Source organism: Gracilinanus agilis, chromosome 2, assembly GCF_016433145.1.
Source record: "Gracilinanus agilis isolate LMUSP501 chromosome 2, AgileGrace, whole genome shotgun sequence".
Lineage (NCBI taxonomy): Eukaryota > Metazoa > Chordata > Mammalia > Didelphimorphia > Didelphidae > Gracilinanus > Gracilinanus agilis.
Window position 1 is genome coordinate 540,365,255 of NC_058131.1, and position 23,590 is coordinate 540,388,844.

The 23,590-nt window shown below is 36.1% G+C and overlaps 1 protein-coding gene across 2 annotated transcripts in view; it reads right to left on the reverse strand.

Annotated features, from left to right (window-relative positions):
- UNC13C (unc-13 homolog C) overlaps positions 1–23,590 on the reverse strand; it is a 717,151-nt gene that overhangs the window by 490,067 nt on the left and 203,494 nt on the right. Inside the window, exons 5-7 of one of the 2 annotated variants that reach the window (XM_044665156.1) lie at positions 9,110–9,188; positions 7,479–7,484; positions 5,826–5,897 (exon numbers count right to left, since the gene is read on the reverse strand). In XM_044665156.1, coding sequence (XP_044521091.1) covers positions 5,826–5,897; positions 7,479–7,484; positions 9,110–9,188 — 157 coding nt within the window. The remainder of the gene's footprint in view (positions 1–5,825; positions 5,898–7,478; positions 7,485–9,109; positions 9,189–23,590) is intronic. The other variant, XM_044665155.1, reaches the window with a different exon arrangement.

The window sequence follows — 23,590 nt, forward strand, 5'->3', positions numbered from 1 at the left end:
CATATATATTGAGCAGTGTTATATTTCCTCATTGTTTATACTACCTTTAATCAGGATGTAATGACCTTCCGTGTCTTTTTTAATCATATCTATTTTTACTTTGGCTTTGTCAGAGATCATGATAGCCACTCCTGCCTTCTTTTTCTCATTTGATGCCCAAAAGATTTTGCTCATACCCTTATCCTTGAACTTGTGTGTGTCTACCCGCCTCATATGTGTTTCTTGTAGACAACCTATGGTAGGATTTTGGTTTCTGATCCACTCTGCTATTTGCTTCTGTTTTATGAGCGAGTTCATCCTGTTCACATTCAGAGTTACAATTGTTAGTTGTGTATTCACTGACATTTTTGTATCCTCCCCTAGACCCACTCCTTCTTATTACACTATTTTCTTTTACACCAGTGGTTTGCTTTGAGCTGGTATCCCTTATCTCCTCCCTTGATTAACTTCCCTTTCTGCCCCCTCCCTTGTTGTTTCCCTCTTTTTATTTTTTAAAGACCAAATGAATTCCCTCCCCCTTCTTCGCCTTTCCCTTTTTTGGCCTCCCCACTCCCCTGCTCCCTTTGGTTTATCCCCTGTGACTTTCACAGTACGGTTAGATAGAGTATTTTATCCAGATGGATAATAAAGCTACTCTTCCTTCACCGGGTTGATTACACTGAGAGTAAGGTTTGATTATGCTCTCTTCCTCTCCTTCTTATGGTATTATTTATCCCCTCCCCTCCCCATGCCCTCTTTGTGTGTAATAGAATATCTTATTTTTCTTATTTACTCGAATTTTTCTTGGTGTCCCATACTATTCCCCCCCCCTTTCCCACTCCCCATGTCTTCTTAGACCATTTAGTATCCTGTCCTCTCCCTATGAATTATTCTCCTGGTTGCTATAATAGTGCATATTATAATAGTGTATAGAGTTCATTACAGAGAATTATACATAGCATTTCTCCACCTAGTAATACAGATAATTAGATCTTATTTATGCCCTTAAAGAGTCAAGCTTAAAAGACTATGAGTTTTCTTTCTTTTCCCTCTGTTTCTTATTTACCTTTTCATCTTTCTCTTGATATTTGTGATTGAGTGTCAAACTTTCCATTTAGTCCCGGTCTCTTTTGTGCAAAAACTTGGAATTCTTCAATTTGGTTGAATGCCCATACTTTCCCCTGAAAGTATATGGTTAGTTTCGCTGGGTAGTTGGTTCGTGGCTGAAGGCCCAGCTCTCTTGCCTTTCTGAATATTGTATTCCAAACCTTGCAGTCTTTTAGTGTTGAGGCTGCCAGATCCTGTGTGATCCTTATTGGTGCTCCTTGATATTTGAATTGTCTCTTTCTGGCTTCTTGTAAGATTTTTTCTTTAACTTGAAAGCTCTTCAATTTCGCCATTATATTTCTGGGTGTTGACTTTTCTGGGTCCAGTGTAGAGGGTGTTCTATGGATCCTTTCAATGTCTATATTGCCCTCTTGTTGTAGAACTTCAGGGCAATTTTGCTGTATAATTTCTTTAAGTATGGAGTCCAAGTTTCTATTAATTTCTGCCTTTTCTGGAAGACCAATGATTCTCAAGTTGTCTCTTCTAGACCGCTTTTCTTGGTCTGTCACTCTCTCATCGAGATATTTCATGTTTCCTTCTATTTTATCAGACTTTTGACTTTGTTTTATTTGTTCTTGTTGTCTTGAGAGATCATTGGTTTCTAAATGTTTGATTCTAGCCTTTAAGGACTGGTTTTTGGCTTTAATGTTTTGGTTTTCAGCTATAATTTTTTGGTTTTCCTTTTCAATCTGGTCATTTTTGGTCTTCAGTTGACTTGTCTCACTTTCCAATTGTGAAATTCTGCCTTTTAAACTGTTATTTTCTTGCCAGATTTCTTCCATCTTCCTCAGAATTTCATTTTTAAACTCTTCCATAGCTTGTGACCAGCTTTCATTTTTGGGGGGAGGTTTGGATTTTTGTTTTCCCTCCTCTGTTGTCTGGAGTTTCTCTGTGTAGAAGTTGTTGAGTGTTCCAGAGTTTCTCTTGATAGTCTTTTTCTTCTGGGCTTCCTTATTGCTGGCCATTGTTAGCCCCGCCTCTTTTCAGCTTTGTCTTTGCACTCAGGGTCTACCTGTGCCTTGCAATCTCCCGGGGGCTCCGGTCTCCTTGTCCTCGGGGTCAGACCTCCTGGTAGTTCCCGGTCTGCCCCTCTGCTCGAGGTTCCTTCAGTAGTCTTTGGGGCTGCTTTCACTGCCGTGCTCGGTCCGGGGGGTCCTCACTGGAGGTCCAAGCCTGGGCTGGAGATAGTTATTCAAGCCTAGGGCACTGCCTTTGCCTGTGCAGATGCTCTTAGGGCACTGCCTTCACCCCTGCAGAAGGTAGTGAAAGTCCATGGGCTGGAGATCTTTATTCACACCTGAGGCGATGCCTTCAGTGCTTGGGAAAGGCCATGTTTTAGGGGCCTTTGTCCAGGTCAGAGGCGGTGCCTTCACCCACGTGGACCTCTGGGAAAGTCCGTGCGAGCCCCCAGCCACCTGGGGTCCCTCGTCTTGCATCACACAAGTACAAGCCCTGGGGCTGCCAGTGATTATCTGGTTGCCCCAGTCCTGTTTTCACACTTGTGCGTTGGTGTTGTTGGAGGTGTGTGGTGTGGGGAGTGGGGGAGGGGCTTCTTCCTCTCACGTTTTAGTGAGAGTTGTTTCACCCCTTTATAGCGTGGAAATGCCCCGATTCTGCATACCTTCAATGCTGCGCCCTGTTGTGGGGTTCCTTCGTTCTTCTGGACTCGTTTTTATTTTCCCCTTGAGGGGTCCTATATGCTTCGGTCAGGAGAGATCGAGCAGCTGCTCCTTACTCTGCCGCCATCTTAACCCCATACTCTTATATATTTACTTTAACCATAATTTCTTTACCTTTTACAAATTCTTGGAGGTCTTTCAAGTTTATATAGAAATCCTCCAGTTCATTATTCCTTCCAGCACAATAATAGTCCATCACCATTAGATACCGCAATTTATTCAGCTATTTCCCAATTGATGGACAGTCCTTCATTTTCCAATTTTTTGTCACCATAAAGAGTGTGGCTATGAACATTTTTGTACAAGTACTTTTCCTTATTATCTCTTTGGGGCACAAACCCAGAAGTACTATGGCTGGAACAAAGCTCAGACATTCTTTTATAGCCCTTTGGACATAGTTCCAAATTGCCCTCCAGAATGGTTGGACCAATTCACAATTCCACCAGCAGTGTATTAGTGTCCCAATTTTGCCACAACTCCTCAAACATTTATCATTTTCCTTTGCTGCCATATTCACCAGTCTGCTAAGTATAAAGTGATACCTCAGAGTTGTTTTAATTTGCAATTTTCTAATCAGGACTTCCATAACATTTTGATTCCCTTTTTCCATTTGGTCCATTCTACTTGTCATGGAACTCTTTTCTTCATTGAATTTGTCTGCCTCTTTTTCCAATTGACCAATTTTGCTTTTCAAACTGTTATTTTCTTTTTGCATTACTTTCATTTCCTATTCACATTTTTTTCAATCTGTATTATTTGATTTTTCTAATTCCTTTTTGAGTTCTTCCAGCACTTGAGACAAATTCCTATTTTTCTTTGAAGTTTTACATGTGTTTGCTTGTATTTTACCACCCCCTGTTAATTTTATGCCTTGTTCTTTGTTGCCATAGATATTTTCTATGGTTAGGTGTTTCTTTTGCTGTTTGCTCATTTTCATGGCTTTTTTTTTTGCCTGTAGACTAAGAGTTCTGAAAGCTACTGATCCTGATTCCTTTGCTGATGGTTTATAGGACTCAGCACTCCAAGCTCCCTTGGCCTAAGGGCTTCACCCACAGTGCAGACTTGAAAGAACCAAGTGCTATGGACTTTCAGACATCACTGTGGTTTGGTGCTAATGCTGGGACTTCAAAGGATGGGTCTTGGCTCTGGAGTGCTCTGTTGTTCATGTAGCCAGAGCCCTATGATCTCAAAGTTGGCCTATGTCCAAACTTTGAATCTGGCTCACAGTAGGTGGGGGTGGGGGTGGTCAGGCAATACTTTGTGCAGTTTTTCTTCCAGTTCCCTCATCCTATGACAATTGACTTTCTGTCTACCTTTCAAGTTGTGTTTAGCATGAAAGCCCCCTTACTCCATCTTGCTATTGGTTTTCGACTCTTGTTGTTTTGAGGGGCTTTTTAAAGATTGATTATGAAGGATTGTCAGAACAGTTTCAGCTTTTGCTGCTACTAAGCTGTCATCTTGGCCCCAGATCCCAAAGTAGTAAAGGCTGAGCAATGGAAGTGAAATGACTTGCCCAGCTAGGAAGTGTGTGACTCCAGATTTGAACCCTGGACTTCCTGGCTCTCACTGAGTCACCTAGTTGCCCAATTTAGCACTTGGGAGGAATGCAAAAGTCTCTCCCCTCATCCTTGAAAAGGACAGAAATATCAGGGAGCAGTAATGTTTATGGACCAACTCCTTCTCCCTCTAAATGATTCCCCTAACTCCATCCTAGATCTTGGACCAGAAATAGTCTTAGGAGTTCTATACCATTCTCCTAGAAGAATTTTCCTAGTCATCTATGTTGTCTCTACTCCAACTTCCATGACAAAGCATACCTTTTTGGTACATTGGCCAATGCCTAAATTTGCTATGGAGAGAAGGTAGGTAGTTGGTGAACTGGGTGAAATTCCAGAACTGGATGCAGGAAGATAAGTTTAATTTCTTCCATAGGCACTAGTTGAATGACCTTGGAAAGTCATTTTACTTATCCTAGCCTCAGTTTACCCATCTGTCAAAATAAGGATAATAATAGAACTTATCTCACATAACTATTGTGAAGATTTAACTTGATAATATAAGTTAAGTGCCTTTCTTGTATACCTTAAAATGCCATCTAAGTTGTCTCTAATAATTATTATTGTGCATAATATTATATTATATACTATAAATTTTTAAATGATTATTACTCAGTATTTTTCAATAGATAGAGACCCAGATTTGTAGTTAGAAAACTTGGCTTCTTCCCCTAATATCCTCACACCCAAATAAAATCTCTTAAACCATGTTATAAAAGAGCTGTTTATCTGCCTTAATAGAAAAAAGTTCTGTAAATTGGAATTCCCTGCACAAGTAAAATGACAAGTCTAGATCCACCCTTCTGTATCTACACACACACACACACACACACACACACACACACACACACACACACAAGTGTTGTAACCACTGAAAGGGTTCCTATACCGAATGAGACAGACAGAGAGGTAGACAAAGAGAGTGATAGAGAGACAGACAAACAGAGGAATGGAAGATAGAAGGCAAATTGGGAGAGGGACTGGGCTACAGGTTGTTGAAAAGCAAATGTTTATCTGTGGGAAAAAAAACAAGAGAAAGAAGGAGAAGTCCCCAGACTTAGTGTTGCTGATAGCTGATGATTATCCAAAGTGAGATCTTCACCTGAGACAACAGAGTGATATGACAGCCACATTCCATGCAGAGGATTGTATATGGGAAAAGTCTGTCATGACTTATCACAAAAATCTTTATAGTCCACTAATACATGCAGTGGCATTTCCTGAAAATTGCTACAGTAGAAATTTGAGGAACTAATAAGATATGGGTACAGATTTTGTCTTTATTCTCTTAGCTCCTTATAAACATATTTTGCATATTGTGTGTCACATATAATTATCTCAGGGAAGAACGCCCAGACAAAGCCTTGTTTATCTTTCATGTTACACATCAGTGAATACCATGAAAACTTAGGGAGATAAACTTTCTGTAGGGCTCTGTCCTATTCCCTACTCACTAATGAGCCTTTGGATAACATAATTTAATTTACTATTATATAATACTTACCAATTCCTCATTGTTTAGAGATGTCCTAATAACCATGGCCAAGGAGAGTCCAGATTTTCGGGCAGCTAATGTCTAAGGCAAATATTTAAAAAATGCTATTAATAAATAGAGCAAGAAGTAAAGATTACAATATAGACAGTGAAATGTTAATATTTCTTGGTCTTCAAAGGAGGATGCTAACATGCAAAAACTTCATTTTTATTACCTTTGATAGCATTACACAAAGCTGCCATTTATTTATTTTGACATGGTTTTTATATGACCTTTAGTTATATACTGAGAAATATGTAATTTTCAAATGTTAGATATAAATGGAAACATTTTAAAATGTCTAGAAGAGTGATGGACAAACTATAGCCCATGGGCCAGATGGGGGTGGGGAGACTGAAATGTTCTATCCAGCTGCTCGACATTATTCCTAATCTGACAAACAAATACAATGAGTAGGATACAATACAATGAAACTTCAAAAGATTTGCCTTAGAAACAGACTGACAGATGAGCATTTCCTTTCCTTTGGCCTCCTCTTTAAAAAGTTTGCCCATCACTGATCTAGATCATTCCCAAGAGTTTCTAGATGAAGACAATGGGCCCCATGGTAGTAGAGGAAGGCAAGGCAAAAGACCTGAATTCCAGTTATAATATGAACTTAGACAAAGTTACATTACCACTATAATCCTGAATTTCCTTTCCTGCAAAATAGGGGTTAAAGTTTCTCTCATGCTTAACACCAAAAATTGAAATTAGTTGGAAAGATAGAATGTTCTATGCACAGAACACTTAGAATGCTTTTGTATACTATTAGCTGACTCATCCAAGATTATAACACAGGCTAATGGTATTATAGCCTTTCTTTAAAAAAAGTATCTCTTAAGTGGACATAATCAGTTTGCCAGGTAAAATATGCTTTATCATACGAAGTTGTTGTAAATCAAGCCCATGGCAACAGATGATGGCTATAGAGCATTGATTTGGGACTCTTTTTAAAAATTCTATAATCTCAATGGAATGGTCTTTTAGATCCTATCTGGAAAATGCTTTACTACTTTCTCAAAAAATAGTCTAGTTTAATGGTGGACAAGTCAAATTATCAGGACTGTATTTTTGTGTATGCCATTGTGAGGATGTAAGTCCAAGTGACCTAGTAGTCAAAATGAGTCACCTAAAATCTCTGAAGATTTTAGGCATATAAGACATACAAAGTTTTTCTGACTGACTTAGAAAATGACAATTATATAAGGCATTAAAGGTAGCCTTCATCTAGATATGGGAGCATCAGGAGAATTGCCAGTTGAACCTAACTCTGCTGCAAACATAATTGTCCATTGGAGCTCCACAGTTTTATATTTTATTTTCTAAAGGAGAACCCTTCCCTGAGTAAGCTTACTAAGCTTACCTTCAAAGATTACTCAATTGCCTGATCTACTATCTCTGAAAAGATAGAATCTTCCAAAAAATTTGCAGAGATTGTTTTGTTTGTTTTATGTCATAAAATTATGCTTTGTCTTTATTCATTTTTTGGTATTGTTGAATGAAACGATACATTCTTTGAGTACCTGTGTCTTATATAACAATAAAATTTCGTAAATTGAATGCAATATACTCTTGGGAACTCAATAAATATTAGTTGAATGAATTTTTTTAAATACTTACCATGGCCTGAAAATTTCCAGCAGTGAGAAGAAACAGAATAGGAATAAATTAGCTATTTAAAAAGTGAAAAAGGTATAAAGATGTTAAATAAGCATAAGACAAATTTAAACTTCCACATTGAATTAGAAATGAGAGATAATTGTTTTAATGTACATATAACCACTTCTTTTATAAAGTAAGAATTCACAACTCATTTTTTCTATCTTAAAACTACAGTAACAGCTTTTGAATAGATTATCATTAGCAGAAATACAAATCACTGATGTTAATGACAAATTTTTATGCGTTATCAGAAATAAAAGATGTATTCTTCATCACTTCAGAAATATTTTGGAAAAAGTATGAAAAGATTTTGTCAGACAGATAATTTCATAAAAATTTATTATATTTTAATTTAGTTAGATTTCAAATATTCTGAAAGTAGGAAATTATATAATCTTAAGTACTATATTTCTAATGAAATCTGGAACATATATATTCTGGTTTACATGTTGATATAATTCTTAGTGATATGTAATTCTTTGGTAAATATTGAGTCACATTCCAAAGATGGTAAGGGAAATTCAATAAGAAGTAAACAGAATAATGAATAGAGACAAAGAGAGAGGCAGAGAGAGAGAGAGAGAGAGAGAGAGAGATGAAAGGAGAGAGAAAGGGAGAAGAGTGGAAGGGAGGCAGGAATGGAGAGGAAATGGGAGAAGGAGGAAAGGAAGGGAAGAGGGAGAGGGAGGGAGAAGGTGAAGGAGAAAGAGAAGAAGGAAAGGTTGAGGGAGAGGAGAGGGAAAAAATGGAAGGAGAGAGGGAGAATCTATAAAATGAGTAATATAGAAGTGGATGACACCATATACTATACTTCCCTTGCTTATGTTCTAAGTTTTAATGGCATTTCTTAGATTCCTATCATGTTTACTTTTACCACTACACTGATCTCATTCTAAATTGTAGGGGATTGCTAATCACTGTGAAGCTCTGTAATGTGCATGGCCTAATGAGCATTTTAATGACTAGAGGTACCACAGGAATTTTCAGTGGTAATTAATATTCTTCAGAGAAAGAAGATTTCTAGTTAATTTTGTCTAGACCAGACCTCAGCAGAAGAGAAAGAATTCTCTCCTGCCCTACCTGAATTGATTTCTTTACCTCAATTAGTACTGCCTGGCTCTATAGTAATAGATGAGAGCTGAATGTATTGAGGGAAAAACTTGACTGAGTCTTTAAATCTTACATATTAAACTGATGACCAGTTTTTCCCCCTAAATGCAAACAATTCCATTTTAAAAGGACCAAAGTAAAGCTGCTTACATCAGTTCATATGGCAATCTGTATGATGCTTTCTTACTTAACTATAGGGTGATGTTTGTCTCAATCTACAATTTCAAATTGCATCAATAGCAGGAATAATGTTGCATGTACAACTACCTTAAAAATGTAGAAGGAAGTATCTTCACTGAGGAGAAGGAAGAAAATATAAATATAACACTTTGACACGGGTGAATCAAACATCTTGGATATTTTAATTCATGCAGAATCTACAAGAATTGTAGCCTAAAAAGTTAATCCAAAAGGTAACTTTTAAAAAATGAAATAGGAAACCACATATGGAATCAGAAAATTGTCCAGAAGTTACTTACCACATCTCGAACAATAGGCAAGGTTTTTTTCCTGCGGAGGTCAGGCATACTGTCAATACCATAGAGTCCCCTGCCAGCCCTGTAAAAAAAATAACATTATACATTATTTTAGTAGGTGAAACAAGATTCCATCAAAAGCATCATCTTAGGTCTTATGGTAAAAATGCCACATTGGAAAAAAGATGACCCTAGCCTTTGGAATGGAGTAACTTATATAAAGTCCAATGGGCAAATTCCTAGGATAGTAAAACCACTGCAGAGAACTGATAGATTGCTATTCCTTTCAAACTTTACCAAAACATTAAACTGGCTTTTGGGATAGTCCAACACTTTGAGGTAATATAATATGGTCTTCTTAGATTGAATTACTCTTTATGGGACTAAATCATACTTGGTGGAATGTATATTATTGTTTTGAAATATTAAGGAAACTCAAGTAAACAATGCTTTTGGTCTAGGCACAAATTGTCAAAAAATATAGAAAAATTATCAATAGTTCAGAAATAATTTTCCTACCCTTGCTCTTCCATCAATGTTATGACTTTAAAATTTCATCTCATATATCCTTTATTTAAAAAAGAAAATAATATTAATGTTATGTGACATAATGGATAGATGGTAGACCCCAGATTTGCTAAGTTCTAGGTTTAGGGCCCATTTCTGTCACCTAGTACTTATATGACCATAGGTAAGTTGCTTAACTATCCAGTGTCACAGGTAACTTTCTAAAATGTTAAATAATAGATCCATCACTGATTTGCATCAATGGACAGAGTTTTTTTAACCAGGAATTCTCTACACCCATGAAAATACAGGTCTGGACAAAATAAAATTTAAAAGGTAGATGTAATTTCACTGATTTTTTCACAATAATTAATTTAGAAGCACCATGGAAAGAAAATAGTTAAATCCTCCTTGCAGTATTTTCTGTAGGTACTCTAACAGGGCAGCATTTATAAAATCTGCCCCATCAAGTCTCCATATACAACAACTTTATGATATGCATTTGCTAGTTTGTCTACAAAGTAGATAGTGAAGGGAAAGGAAAATGATTAGACTGTAGTAAAGATATATATATATATGTATATATATATAATATACAAATATGTGCATATGCAAATATATACATAATATGTATGTATTATGTATATATTTGCTTTGTTGGCTTTTCCTAGGCAGCAACAGATTATTTAACCTTATAGCTTTGCAGCAAAGAGACTATGATTTCAAAGCAAGTCAATTCCAAATTTAGAGAAGTAGTGGTTGAAGGAAGTACAGTTAAAAAGAAGGAAACGGGGGAGGGGGGCAGCTGGGTAGCTCAGTGGTTTGAGAGCAAGGCCTAGAGATAGAAAATCCTAGATTCAAATCTGGCCTCAGACACGTCCCAGCTGTGTGACAAGTGGCAAATCACTTGACCCCCATTGCCTAACCCTTACCACTCTTCTGCTTTGGAACCAATACACAGTATTGGTTTTTTTTTTAAAAAAAAAAAAAGAGGGAAAGAGGTTAAGTGTGATATAAAGATAATTTGAGAATGTCAAGATCTATACTGACTGGCTGGCGTATGGAGTCTAGATGGCACAGTAGAGGCAGAAATTCAGCTGAACTCTCCCCTCTAAACAACTTTAAAATAACTCCCCAAATCAAATTTTAGAGTGGCAAAGCCAATAAAAAATAGTAGTGAGCCATTTTTTTTCAGTCTAAAATAGATTAGGTGAATAGACTTGGGGTAAGTGACATCAGCAAGACAGTGTGTGATAAACCCAATGAGCCCAACTTTTGGGACAAAAATCCACTATTTGACAAAAATTGCTGGGAAATTTGGAAAACAATATGGGAGTGATTAGGTTTAGTTCAACATCTCACACCCTACACCAAGATAAATTCAGAATGAGTGAATGACTTGAATATAAAGAGGGAAACTATAAATAAAATATTATAGAATAGTATACTTGTCAGATCTCTGGGAAAGGAAAGATTTTAAAACCAAGCAAGAGTTAGAGAAAATTACAAAATGTAAAATGAATGATTTTGATTATATTAAATTAAAAAGCTTTTGTACAAACAAAAACAATGCAGCCAAAATCAGAAGGGAAACAACAAATTGGGAAAAAAATCTTTATAACAAAAAACTCTGACAGGGGTCTAATTACTCAAATATACAAGGAGTTAAACCAATTGTATAAAAAATTCAAGCCATTCCCCAATTGATAAATGGGCAAGGAACATGAATAGGCAATGTTCAGATAAAGAAATCAAAAGAATCAATAATCACATGAGAAAGTATTCTAAATCTCTAATAATTAGAGAAATTCAAATAGAAACAACTCTGAGGTGTCACCTCACACCTAGCAGATTGGTTAAAATGAAGGAAGGGGAGAATAATGAATGTTGGAGGGGATGTGGCAAAATTGGGATGTTAATGCATTGCTGGTGGAGTTGTGAAATGATCCAACCATTCTGGCTGGCAATTTGGAACTATGCTCAAAGGGCTATAAAAGAATGCCTGTCCTTTGATCCAGCCATACCATTGTTGGGTTTGTACCCCAAAGAGATCATAGATAAACAGACTTGTATGAAAATATTTATAGTCACGCTTTTTGTGGTGGCAAAAAACTGGAAAATGAGGGTATGCCCTTCAATTGAGGAATGGCTGAACAAATTGTGGTATGTGCTGGTGATGGAATACTATTATGCTCAAAGGAATAAGAAACTGGAATAATTCCATGTGAACTGGAAAGACTTCGAGGAATTGATGCAGAGTGAAAGGAGCTGAGCCTACACAGAAACCAGTACACTGTGGTAAAATAGAATGTAATGGACTTCTGTATTAGCAGCAATGCAATTACCCAGGACAATTCTGAGGGACTTATGGAAAAGAACACTATCCACATTCAGAGGAAGAACTGCAGTTGTGGAAACACAGAAGAAAAGCAACTGCTTGAACACATGGGTTGAGGTGGACATGATTGGGGATGTAGACTCGAAACTACCACACCAATGCAACTAACAACAATTTGGAAATAGGTCTTGATCAATGACATATGTTAAAACCAGTGGAAATGTGCATCGGCTATGGGGGAGTATGTGGGATAGTAAGAGCATGAATCATGTAAACATGTTAAGTTTTCTAAAAAATAAAAATTATTAAATGTTAAAAATATAATAAAATAGATTAGGAGATCAGCAGGTGTGGTCTGTGATATTGGAGTGTGGGTTGGGACAGAGCATATGCAATCTATAACAATGGCAGAAGGAGCTTTTGGGAGTTCTCACCCAGAAAAGATAAGGAAGTCAGACAATTGGTCAGAAAGAGATTATAGGGGTCCCTTTGCTAGTACTGGTTGTGACTGGTGCTGATTGGCAACTCTATCACAGAAGTGCAGTTCCAGGGCAGAAAAGAGTACTTGTAGTCCATCACAAAGGAAGAAAGAACCTGGACACAATTCCAGGAACAAAAGGACTGAACTGTGAGAAGAAATGGAGAAGTAGAATGGGGAAAAAAAATTCATATAAATGAGATATATAAGGAAGATTTTTATAATGGAGTAGAAAATGGGGTCAGCAGTGGGCACCTCCCACTCCAAAGTGTAACCAAACATATAAAGACCAAAAGCATATCTAACTCGTGGTTAGAGGAGTTGGTCTTTTTGATAATTTCAGATCCAACAAAAAAAAAGAATCAAACATCAGAGAACAGAAAAGTTGAACAGTTCAGGCAGGTATTTTCAGTCAGGTGGACAAGAGAATGTAAAATGCTAGAGTAAAGGGCAGGAACACCTGGTCCAGTGCCAGAAAGGTCTCAAAAAATCATTAAGAAAAACATTAAGAAAAAGAGCAATATTGAAAGAGAGCTTTTTCTCCCAGAGCAGAGGCAATGATTTACCCTCTGCCCTCTTTTATACTGCCTGCTAGGTCCTGGAAACTTATTAAACTCTAGATTCATAGTGTTTATCCTAGACAGAAGAGGATCAGGAGTCTACAGGGCAATCCCCCTAATTGATGCAGAAACTGTGCTGATGACATCACCAGGTCCTGATAGTTTTCTGCTGTGATTTCTTCCCCTCCCAAGAATCAAAATTCCTTCAAATGTAACACTAAATCCACTTTACAAGATGCTCCTTTTTCTTTCCAAAAAGATTTTCTTCATCAAAACTAATAACTACTCACCAATTTTTAGCATTTGTCCCTTAGGATCAATACTCTTTCATTAAGGACCTCATCATAAGCAGAAAATTGGGGAAAAAAACTTTATATATGGTCTCTCAGGTGGAGGTCTTATATCTGGAATGTGTGGTGAACTTTGTCAAATTTATGAGAATGGGAACCATTCTCCAATTGATGGATTGGTAGGGGATATGAACTGATTGTTTTTGGATAAAGAAATCAAAGCCATATATAGGTATATAAAGAATGGTCAATCAGTATTGATTGGAGAAAAGTTCTGAGATGTCTCTTCATACCCACCAGATTGGCTTGGAAATGTTGGAAGGGTGGAATGATGGTTTTTAGAGAGGATGTAGAGGAATGGGGACATGAATGCCCTGTTGGGGAAGCTGTGAATTGATTCAACAATTCTGGAGAAAAATTTGGAATCACACCCAGAGAGCTATAGGACTACATGTACATTTGGACCAGCAATAACACTGTTGGGTCTGTTTCCTAGAGAGATTGGGAAGAGAGGAAAAGAACCTATGTGTTATGAAATACCTGTGGAGGCTTTCTTTGTGATGGCAAAGAATTAGAAACTGAGAGGAGGACCATCATTTGGGGAATGGCTTAATAAGCTGTAGTATATGATTGTGATGAAGTGCTATTGCACCATAGGAAATAATGAATAGACTAATTTAAAACAAAACAAAACAAAAATATAGAAAGTACTATATGAGATAATATACAATGAAGTATACAGAGCCAGGAGAACTTTATATACAGTTACTAAATTAATAATGGAAGAATAAATCTACCCCTCTCTATAACTTTTACTCGTTACTTTAAATTCTGTCCACAGGTACTAAACAGAACAATTATTACTACCTATTTAGAACAGGTACTAAATAGAACATCCCTGTTCCCAATGAAATCTCTCTTCAGGTATCTGAAGAGAAAAACAATCATTTCCCTCCTAGGTCTTCTCTTCTCATGTCTAAAATATCACAAAAATTTCTTTATCTAATCCATATAGAGTAAAACCTTTCGGCATCTTAGTAACCAATTTCTGGATACTCTGTGGCTTATTAATATTCTTCCTAAAATGTGGCACCCTGAACTAAGAATGATGTCCTCGTGTCTGACCATGTCTTTCTTTACAGAAGATCAGCCTGGGATTTTATAAATTGTCTTCCAGAGAGCCAAAAAAATAAAACTTTTCAGAATGGTCTTGCTAGTACATACAAAGCTAAACTGAGCTAAAGGAACCAGTAAGAAGACAGGGAACATAAAATGCCTGGCAACATATGATTTTACCAACCCAGTGGAGTTGTGTTTTTCAAATGAATATGTTGGCATTTCAGAGTTTTCTCTTTCATTCCACAATAACTTTTTTTAAAAGTTAGTTCCTTTGAACAATTTTTGATATATGGTTAAAGTCTGTTGAAATATAATTAGTATATTTTGTGATTGTTTTTAAAAAAAATTTAAAATTTTTTTGAAATAAAATGACAATTAAAATGTTTTAACATGGTTAGATCTATCATTTTAATGGAATTTAAATTGAATTTGAAATACAGAATAAGATTGGAGGTGATTATACATGGTGATATCATTTTATTTTTTTTTCAAACCCATCTGATCTGGGAACCTGTGGATACATAAATACTTATATTTATATTACTGTGCCCCTTGCCAGTATGTTTCTAGTGTTGAGAATCCCTTGACCATTAACATTTCATCAAAAAGAGCTGAAAAAGCAGTTTAGAGATTACCAACCATCAGCAACCTTTTTGGTCGTGAGAGCCATAAATGCCTGTGGAAGGAGGAGGATGGAGGCGGAAGGCACTGGCATATGGGGTAGGGGCTGAAGGGCCTCCTGGGGCACATCCTGGGGCTCTGCCCAGACTGGCTGGTCAGGAGGTGGAGCCAGATATGGCTCGAGAGCCATACGTTGCTGACCCCTGATCTAGACCAATTCTTTCATTTTGCATATGAGGAAACTAAGACTAAAATGGCTAAATGGCTTGCCTAGCTATCATGAAGGTAGTAAATGGCTCTGTCCTTCACACTCTGGTGGTTATCTCCTACATGGTTCCAATAATCATATCTTTGAAAATGATGCTCAGATCTGTATACCCAGGTCAGTCTCTCTTCTGAGCTCTAGTCCCACATCACCAATTCCTTATTGTAAATAGATAATGTAGTGTCCTGGTGTCAAACTCAAATAGAAATGAAGACCACTAAACCATACACAAGGATCTCTGTGAACCACATATTGACTTACAAAACCACAGATTAGCATCAGGTATTATTTTATTCTTATTCTTTTTGTTAAATGTTTTCTGATTAGGTTAAAATATGGTATGTGCTGCACTTGGAAGTGTTTTGGACTGTAATGTATCCAATTGGCCACATGTTTGATAACTTTGGTTTAATGGACAATGTATTTGACTTGTAATCAGAAAGGCCAGTGTTCAAATCCTGCTTCAGATATTTCTAGCTTTGAGATCCTGGGGCAAATCACCTAATCTTTCTACCACAGTTTCTTCAGTGAGGATCAAAGGAGAAAGCATATGTAACGCACTTTAAAAAATCTATATCAATCTACATACTTTACAAGTATTACAGAAATGCTAAGATTTATTAAAATCATTATTGGACTCATCCCACATAGGCAAAAATTAATTAGTATAGGTAAATTACCATTTTGTTAAGAAAACATTAATATATCTAAAAGAAAAAACAATATATTTTCATTCAATCCATTCTTCTTTCTAACTTTCTAATGCCTACCTTAAATACTATCATTTTTCTAGTTATTCAGCTCTGCAACTGCAGTCATCTTTAACACATCACTCTACCTAACCCCATCCTACCACCATCAAATCCAATCATGGCCAAAATACCTCGGTGGCACCTCTCAAATTACCTTCCTTCTCAATCAAATATCTATCAAGCAATTGCTATATGCCAGGAACAGTGGTAAGTGCTGTGAATAAGAAGAAAAAATAACATTCTCTGCCTTCAAAGAGTTTACATTTTAAAGAGGAGCAGAGACAACATGAAAATAAATAGGAAAGCACAAATTATATGCTGATAATGCAACCTTAAAGAAAAAAAGAAATATCTTCATTCCACTGACATGACTACCACCTTAGTTCAGGCCTATATCATATCTCTCCTGGACTACTGAAAGAGCATCCTGTTGGGATATCCTGCCTCAAATCTTTTCCATTGCCATTCTATCATCCACAGAACAGCCAAAATGATATTCCTAAAGTACATCTCATACTTTTAATCTGAGTCCCAGGAATTCTCTTTTCTGTGGGATCAAATATGGACTCCTCTGCTTGATAGTCCAAGACCTTTATATTCTGGCTCTAGTTTAAATTTTTTTAAACTCTTACCTTCTGTTTTAGAATCAATACTGTATATTATTCCAAGACAGAAAAGCTTCAAGCCTAGGAAATGGGGGTTAAGTGGCTTGGCCAGGATCACACTGCTAAGAAGTGTCTGAGGTCACATCTGAACCCATCTCGAGATCTTGCTCTCAATCCATGGAACCATCATGCTATCCCCTCTACCTTAACTTTCAAAGTTTATTAAATATTATTCTGTTTTGCACTTTACAATCTACACACACTGGCCCATTTATTGTTCCTTATACACAATATTCCATCTCATTTCATGCCTTTGCATGGGCTATCTTTGATGCCTGGAAAGTCCTCCCTTTTCATCTTTACCTCCATGAAAGCCCAGTTCCTTTCAAAGTTCAGCTCAAGTGTCATCTACAACTTGTGACTATTCTTTACTACCTACCACCAAAGTTCTAATTCTCACTGGAAATTACTCTGCATGTTGGTATTCATCCTTTATTTTTGAAGAGGACCAATGACACTAAAGGGCAGTGTCTGGACCTTATGCATGAATTGGATTTAAGTGAGGCAGAGTTGCCCCAAATCACTGGTTTTACTCCCTTTTCTAAAGGAACTTAAATCCAGTGAGGGTACAAAAGTCAAGATGACCAGCAATAGCTTTGGCATTTTCAGTATCTGACCAAGCTCAAGACTTCCCACAGTATCTGTTTAGCCACCGTCTTGGCCATTGAAACAAATTGTCCTCATCTGTCCATTCCACTGAAGAAGTCTTCACATGTTTGGGATAGACATCACCCTAACTCACCAATGTGCTTGTAGTCCTTTGGCTTCCCTAAAGGCAACTCTAAATATGCATGTATATTATGTATGTGTGTATATATGTATAAAAGCATATGCATATAGAACATTTACTTACATTTGCAGATGTTTAGATCATTTCCCCAAATAGAATGGGAGTTGCTTGCAGGAAGACACTATTGCCTATTTGTCTATGTATATCTATCATTCGGTGTTTGACCTGATGCATATGGCAAATAGTCACTTAATAAATGGATGTATATTGATTGACTAGATAGCTCTAGGTACCTTATAGCTCTGATATTGAAAGACAAATATAATCAGTTAATTAGAGAATATTTATCAAATGCCAATTACATACTGAAAATTTCACTAGATTATGATAAAGTTACAAAGTTGAGATTACATGAGCATCACTCTTAAAGAATTTACTTTATAATGGAAAGTAATACCATTACTTTATAATGGAAGGGCGAAAAGAAAAATATTTTATTAAGGACTAACCATGATCCACCCACTGTGCTAAGTACTTTACAAGCATTATCTAATTTGATATTCACAACAACCCTGGGAGTTAAATGCTAATGTTATCCCCATTTTATAGTTGAGGAAACTGAGACAGACAGAGGTTAAGTGATTTGTCCAGGGTTATAGAGTTAGTAAGTGTCTGAGGCTGATTTTAACAGAGGGCTCTCTCCCTTGAGGCTCTTATTCTATCCACTGCATCACTTCGCAGTGGGGAATAAAGTCAGGAAAAACTGGAGAAAAGAGACTTGGGTTCAAACCCTACTTATGATATTTACTACCTGTGTGTCTTTGGACAAGCATTTAACTCCCATGGGCCTCTGTTTCTTAAACTGTAAAGTAAAGATAATGACCCAAGTAGGCCCAGAGGTACATTCTAGTCCTAGGTCTAAAATACTTAAAAAATAAATATAATACACATTACATGATAAGTAAAATTAGATAATTACATGTAAAAGTAAAATTTAAGCTCCAAAAGCATGTAAAATATACATGCATTGTGTAAATCTATATATGTGCATGTATATATACATATAAATGCATGTGTACGTCCATGCATATTTTACACATACATTTGTAAACATATACATACATGTATCCATACATTTTGCCTTTTTAACTGCAGGACAAAGGATCTCCTTTGATCACATAGTTGTCCCTAAATAAAAGTTTGCTGAATTGAAATAAACTGAATTGAATGAAATCCTATGTGATGCCTGAGGGCAAAGCTCCCTATCAACCAAAAATATCAGAGAAAACTTCTAGTAGAAATTAAATTTGAGATGGGTTTTAATGTACCATTAGGAACTCAACAAGTGAAAAGGGGGAGGGTAAACATTTGATGTATGTGGAAAATGTTATAAGGATGTTGAGGAGCTTTACTGATTATACTGCAGCTAAACCTAAACTATTGCCAAGTACATGACTTCTAAATTGCCCATCACTCCCTCAAAGATTTTATAGTCTAAGGATTCTGAGTCCTTTCAAAATGATTTAAACAAATAGTTGGGAAATGTAGTTTGGTTCTTGTTGTCTGGTGAGCACATCATTCACAATGATGAATATGAAAAGACTTTCTACTTGGTTGTTCCCAAGATAAAATATAGGGCCTGCCATTTCTTATAATCCATCACTGCTATGGTGTTTAGCAAGCTGTCTAGCAAGCCAAACCACACTAGTAATGCTTACAAGAGATGCCCTAAACCTCCTGGGTCTCTTTTCCTCCCAAATCATATTTGTCCTTTGAAATTCTGTATATGCATCCAAATTTGTCTCAAATGATTGTGCATTCATGGGAGTCTGTTTTCCTGATCTCTCAGAGGAAAGATGGCTCATCTTCATCTGAAGACCTACTAGCTATTAATGCTAACATGGAACTTCCTGCCTTTTAGAAAAGACAGCTAGGTGATATAAGGGAGAGAATGCTAGCTTGGAGTCTAGAAAGACTGGATTTAAAGGTGGTCACGGCACTTATTGGTTTTATGACTCTCAGCAAGTCTTTTAATCTCTGTCTACTTCATTATCCTCAAATATAAATTGGGGATAAATATCTGTTAAATGAATGTTTACTTTGCTTCCTCCTCCCATTCCCATCCTGGGTCAGACTCTGCACTGAGAGTCAAAATTAAACTGGGAAAATTACTTAATGACGGGAATTTTTCTTACTGATTCTAGAACAAAGTAGGTGCTCTGCCCTTGCTCAGTGAAATCAACAAATCATATGATTTGAATGTTAGAAAAGATATGATAATTTATCTAGTTCTTACCCAAACATACGAAATCCCAGGGGCTATGTTCTTTGCCTTTGATGGCCAAAAAGAGGTTAAATAGCAGTTTCAAGTCTTAAAATTCACAATAGGTATCTCATTTAACATGTCTCTACAGATAATTTCCAGATCTATACTAGCCCTGATCTCCTCCCTGAACGGTAGTATCTAATCATCAAAATTGATTATCTTGAGCTAGAGGGCAGAGAGTCCTTTTAGGATCCTCTGGAAACACTTCCTCCTGACATACTTGACAACAATCTCCCCCTCGATTCCTAGCTAGAGGTCACTGCTCTATCCTGTTGCCCATAGAAAAATGCCAGCGTGTCAACTCAATTCCAATCCTCAAGCCATTTCTGCCTTCCCAAAGGCTCAGGATTACCCAATCCCTCACAGTAAAACAGACATGTCCACTAATAACATACCCTTCTAATGAGCAGAATCACCAACTATAATCTTTCTGAAACGATGGCAGCCATTTGCCCTTTCATTCTTCTTCAAGGACCACTGGGTCTTACTTACCTTATTCCTTACAACAACAGTATCTGCTGAACAGCTACATCATGTTGCTATAGCTACCTAATATTGTCTTAATATTTTAAGTTTCTCTTCAATACCCTGCTAAATATTGTTAACATTACAACCTAGATTCAGGCACATTATAGGTTTTTATTATGCTTTCTAAAGGGGTATTGTCAAAGATAAAGAGTAAAAGGCAAAAACAGAAAAATTAAAAATTTACTCTGGCGGTATGGGAAAAAAATGGGATTCCAATTAGATTACCAGTGACTTTTTTCTGACAATGCAAATTAAATTAACTAATTCTCTATAGGTATTGGTTTTATTCCAAGTATGATTAAGGAAAGAGGGGAAAAAAAACAAATACATTTGAAAAATTCCCTCAAGAGTATTAGTTTCAACTCAAGTAAACAAACATTAAGCATAACATGAAAAGTGTTATTCAAGGTGCTAAGACAAATAGTAAAAGTGAAAAAAAATTAGTTTCTTGCCTTCAGAGAACTTAAACACAGATCCAAGGGGAAATCTATACATCTTAAATAAAGTAATACAACTTACAAATTACTTTACTTTTGATTAAAGAAAGGAAAAAAGTTGTATTTTTCTTTAATGTATACATATTAATTCTTTCCCTAACAGGTACAGTAGTAAAATAAGATGTTGGGTTTTTTCCTCATAAGATACCTCTGAAGGGTAACACTGCTTAATGGACAAACAATTGATATAAAGTCAGGAAAACCTGAGTTCAAGGCTTGCCTCTTTACATAGACTAGTCCTACAATGATCATGGGCAAGTAAAGAAAACTGTAGAAATTAAGATGTTGAGACAACAAACTATGACTTTTTTGTAGCCAAACTATTTTGCATTTGCCTAGAAATAAGGAAAGAAGAATGATAGTAATAAAGAAACAAAGATTTTGTATATTTTTAGTGGAAAAAATACCCAAGAAAGTAAAGTAATTTTTAGACATGTGTAACTATTAAGTTCCAACATCAGAAGTTCCTTGAGATTATACATTGTGTTCTATTATTCATTGTTGTTAATATTACTTAAAAAAAGGCCTTTGCATCTTCCTCTAGTCTTGACAAACAGAAATAAGAACTTGGATGAGAGGTTCTTAGTTTTGTTTTTTCATCAAGGAAGCCTATAGATGCCAGAGGATAATATTTTTAAATGAATAAAATAAAACAAGTAGAAGACATAGAATTATAAGGGAAGAAAATTTGTATTGGAATATGGTTATCAATACATTTTTAAATGTCCAATGTGTTGAATTGACTCAGATTTGCAATGGATGTTACAAATGACCACAAAGATTAAACTGAAGAATTTATAATATTAACAATGGCTGTTAAAGAAATTAGAAATGGAATATAATATTTTTTGGTCTGATGTGCTCTTTATAATTACATGAGATGAAATTAAAAGATAACCTTAATAGATCTAATGCTAGATAGCTGGATAATTTTGTGTTTTGTTTTGTTTTTTACTTGTTAACACATCTCAGGTACCAGGAAATTTCTCTAAGATAATAAATAGCAAAGAGGTTTCCAATCTGTATCCCTACTCCATTGTTAGTTCTCTAAATCTGTGAAATATCAGGGTTAACCTTAAATAAAAAAAATTAAAAAGCAAAAAAAAAAACAAAAAATAAATAAAATAAACTGCCTTGGCCAGGTCCAGAATAACAGTAAACTACAAGTGTCTATAATATTTCTGTTTGCCAGTAAAACTCATTTCCATTTTATTGCCCTCCAGACAAACTCAGCATCCATTAGAAATAGTTTCAAATCATAAGCTCATTCACAAGCTAATGGAAGGTCAACTTTTAAAAATGTTTTACTTAAATGATATTATTTGGAAAAACAAAATCCAATATTTGACAGTGGGCAAAATATATTTCTGAAAGCAGAATGCTTAGGTTTCTTTTAATTAAACAATGCTATAGAAGTTAGCAGCACATTTAATGCCTCTGTAGCCTCTAATATCCATTCTTCCTTCCAAACCACCAATAACAAATTGCTGAGGGATGAAATATTTACTTAATTCCCAGCATTTGCTTGCTGGAATGCTCCCCCTCCTCCCTTCCATTTCTCAGAATATTTACATTTTCAAGGCTCAGCTCAGATGTCACTGTATTCATTAAACCTCACCTAATGTTCCCATTTAATTATCTCTCCTTCCTCAAATGAGAACAGTAGATTTTGTTGGACTTGGATTCAAGAAGTGAGTTTGAATCTGCCACCAATATTCATTAGCTGTGTGACCCCAGGAAAGTAGCTTAACTTGTTTGCTTTAGTTTCCTCATCTGTAAAAAGGAGAAAATAAAAGCATATATTTCACCAGAGTATTGTGAGGATCAAATGAGTTGTCTGTAACTGCTTTGTAAATCTTTTTTTTTAAACCCTTACCTTCCATCTTAGAATCAACACTAAGTATTGATTCCAAGGCAGAAGAGTGGTAAAGGCTAGGCAATGGGGGTTAAGTGACTTGCCCAGGGTCACACAGCTAGGAAGAAGTGTCTGAGTTCAGATTTGAACCCAGGACCCCTCATCTGTAGGCCTGGCTCTCCAACCACGGAGCCACACAGCTGCTCCCCTGCTTTGTAAATCTTAAATTACTATATAAATATCATCCTGCAAACCACCATCCTCAATCACAAATACAGAATGTAAACACTTTGAAAACTAGGATTGTCTCATTCTTGTCTTTGCATTCCAAACACCCATCTAAAAGTGATTTGCAAAAAAAGTAGGCCAAAGATATATATATATATATATATATATATATATATATATATTTTGAGTTCTATAATTCTTAGGAGTACAAGTTCGCTAAGATTTTCCTAACCTGCCATAGGAAGTGATGTTTCATTTGTCATAAAGCTACTTCTTTCAAACTTTGAGAATTTTATTTTTCTAGAACCTTGAGTTCTATTTAACAAATAAATGTTGACTCTACACCCTTTATAGCTTTATAAACTTCAATCATAATACCTTTCCACTTTCATCCTCTGTCATTAAAGTCACCTAATAGAAGCCCTTCTATCCTTTTGATCACTTTATCTGTTCTTTGGATCTATTTCACCTCCACTGGGGCTTTCTGGAAGTTCAGAAACTAGAACATGATACGCCAGATACCAATGAATTGTGGATCTTGGACACCAAGCTAAGAAAAGGTTTTCTGTATTGTTTTTAACATCCTTCCTGTTGAATTGTATTGGATAATTCCACTTAAGCAATATATTAGCAATATATCAGTGCAATGAACCCTCACTAACTCCTGGATTCCTTTTATAGTAATCTGTGAGTAAGAATGAAACAAGAACTGTACATGTAACATT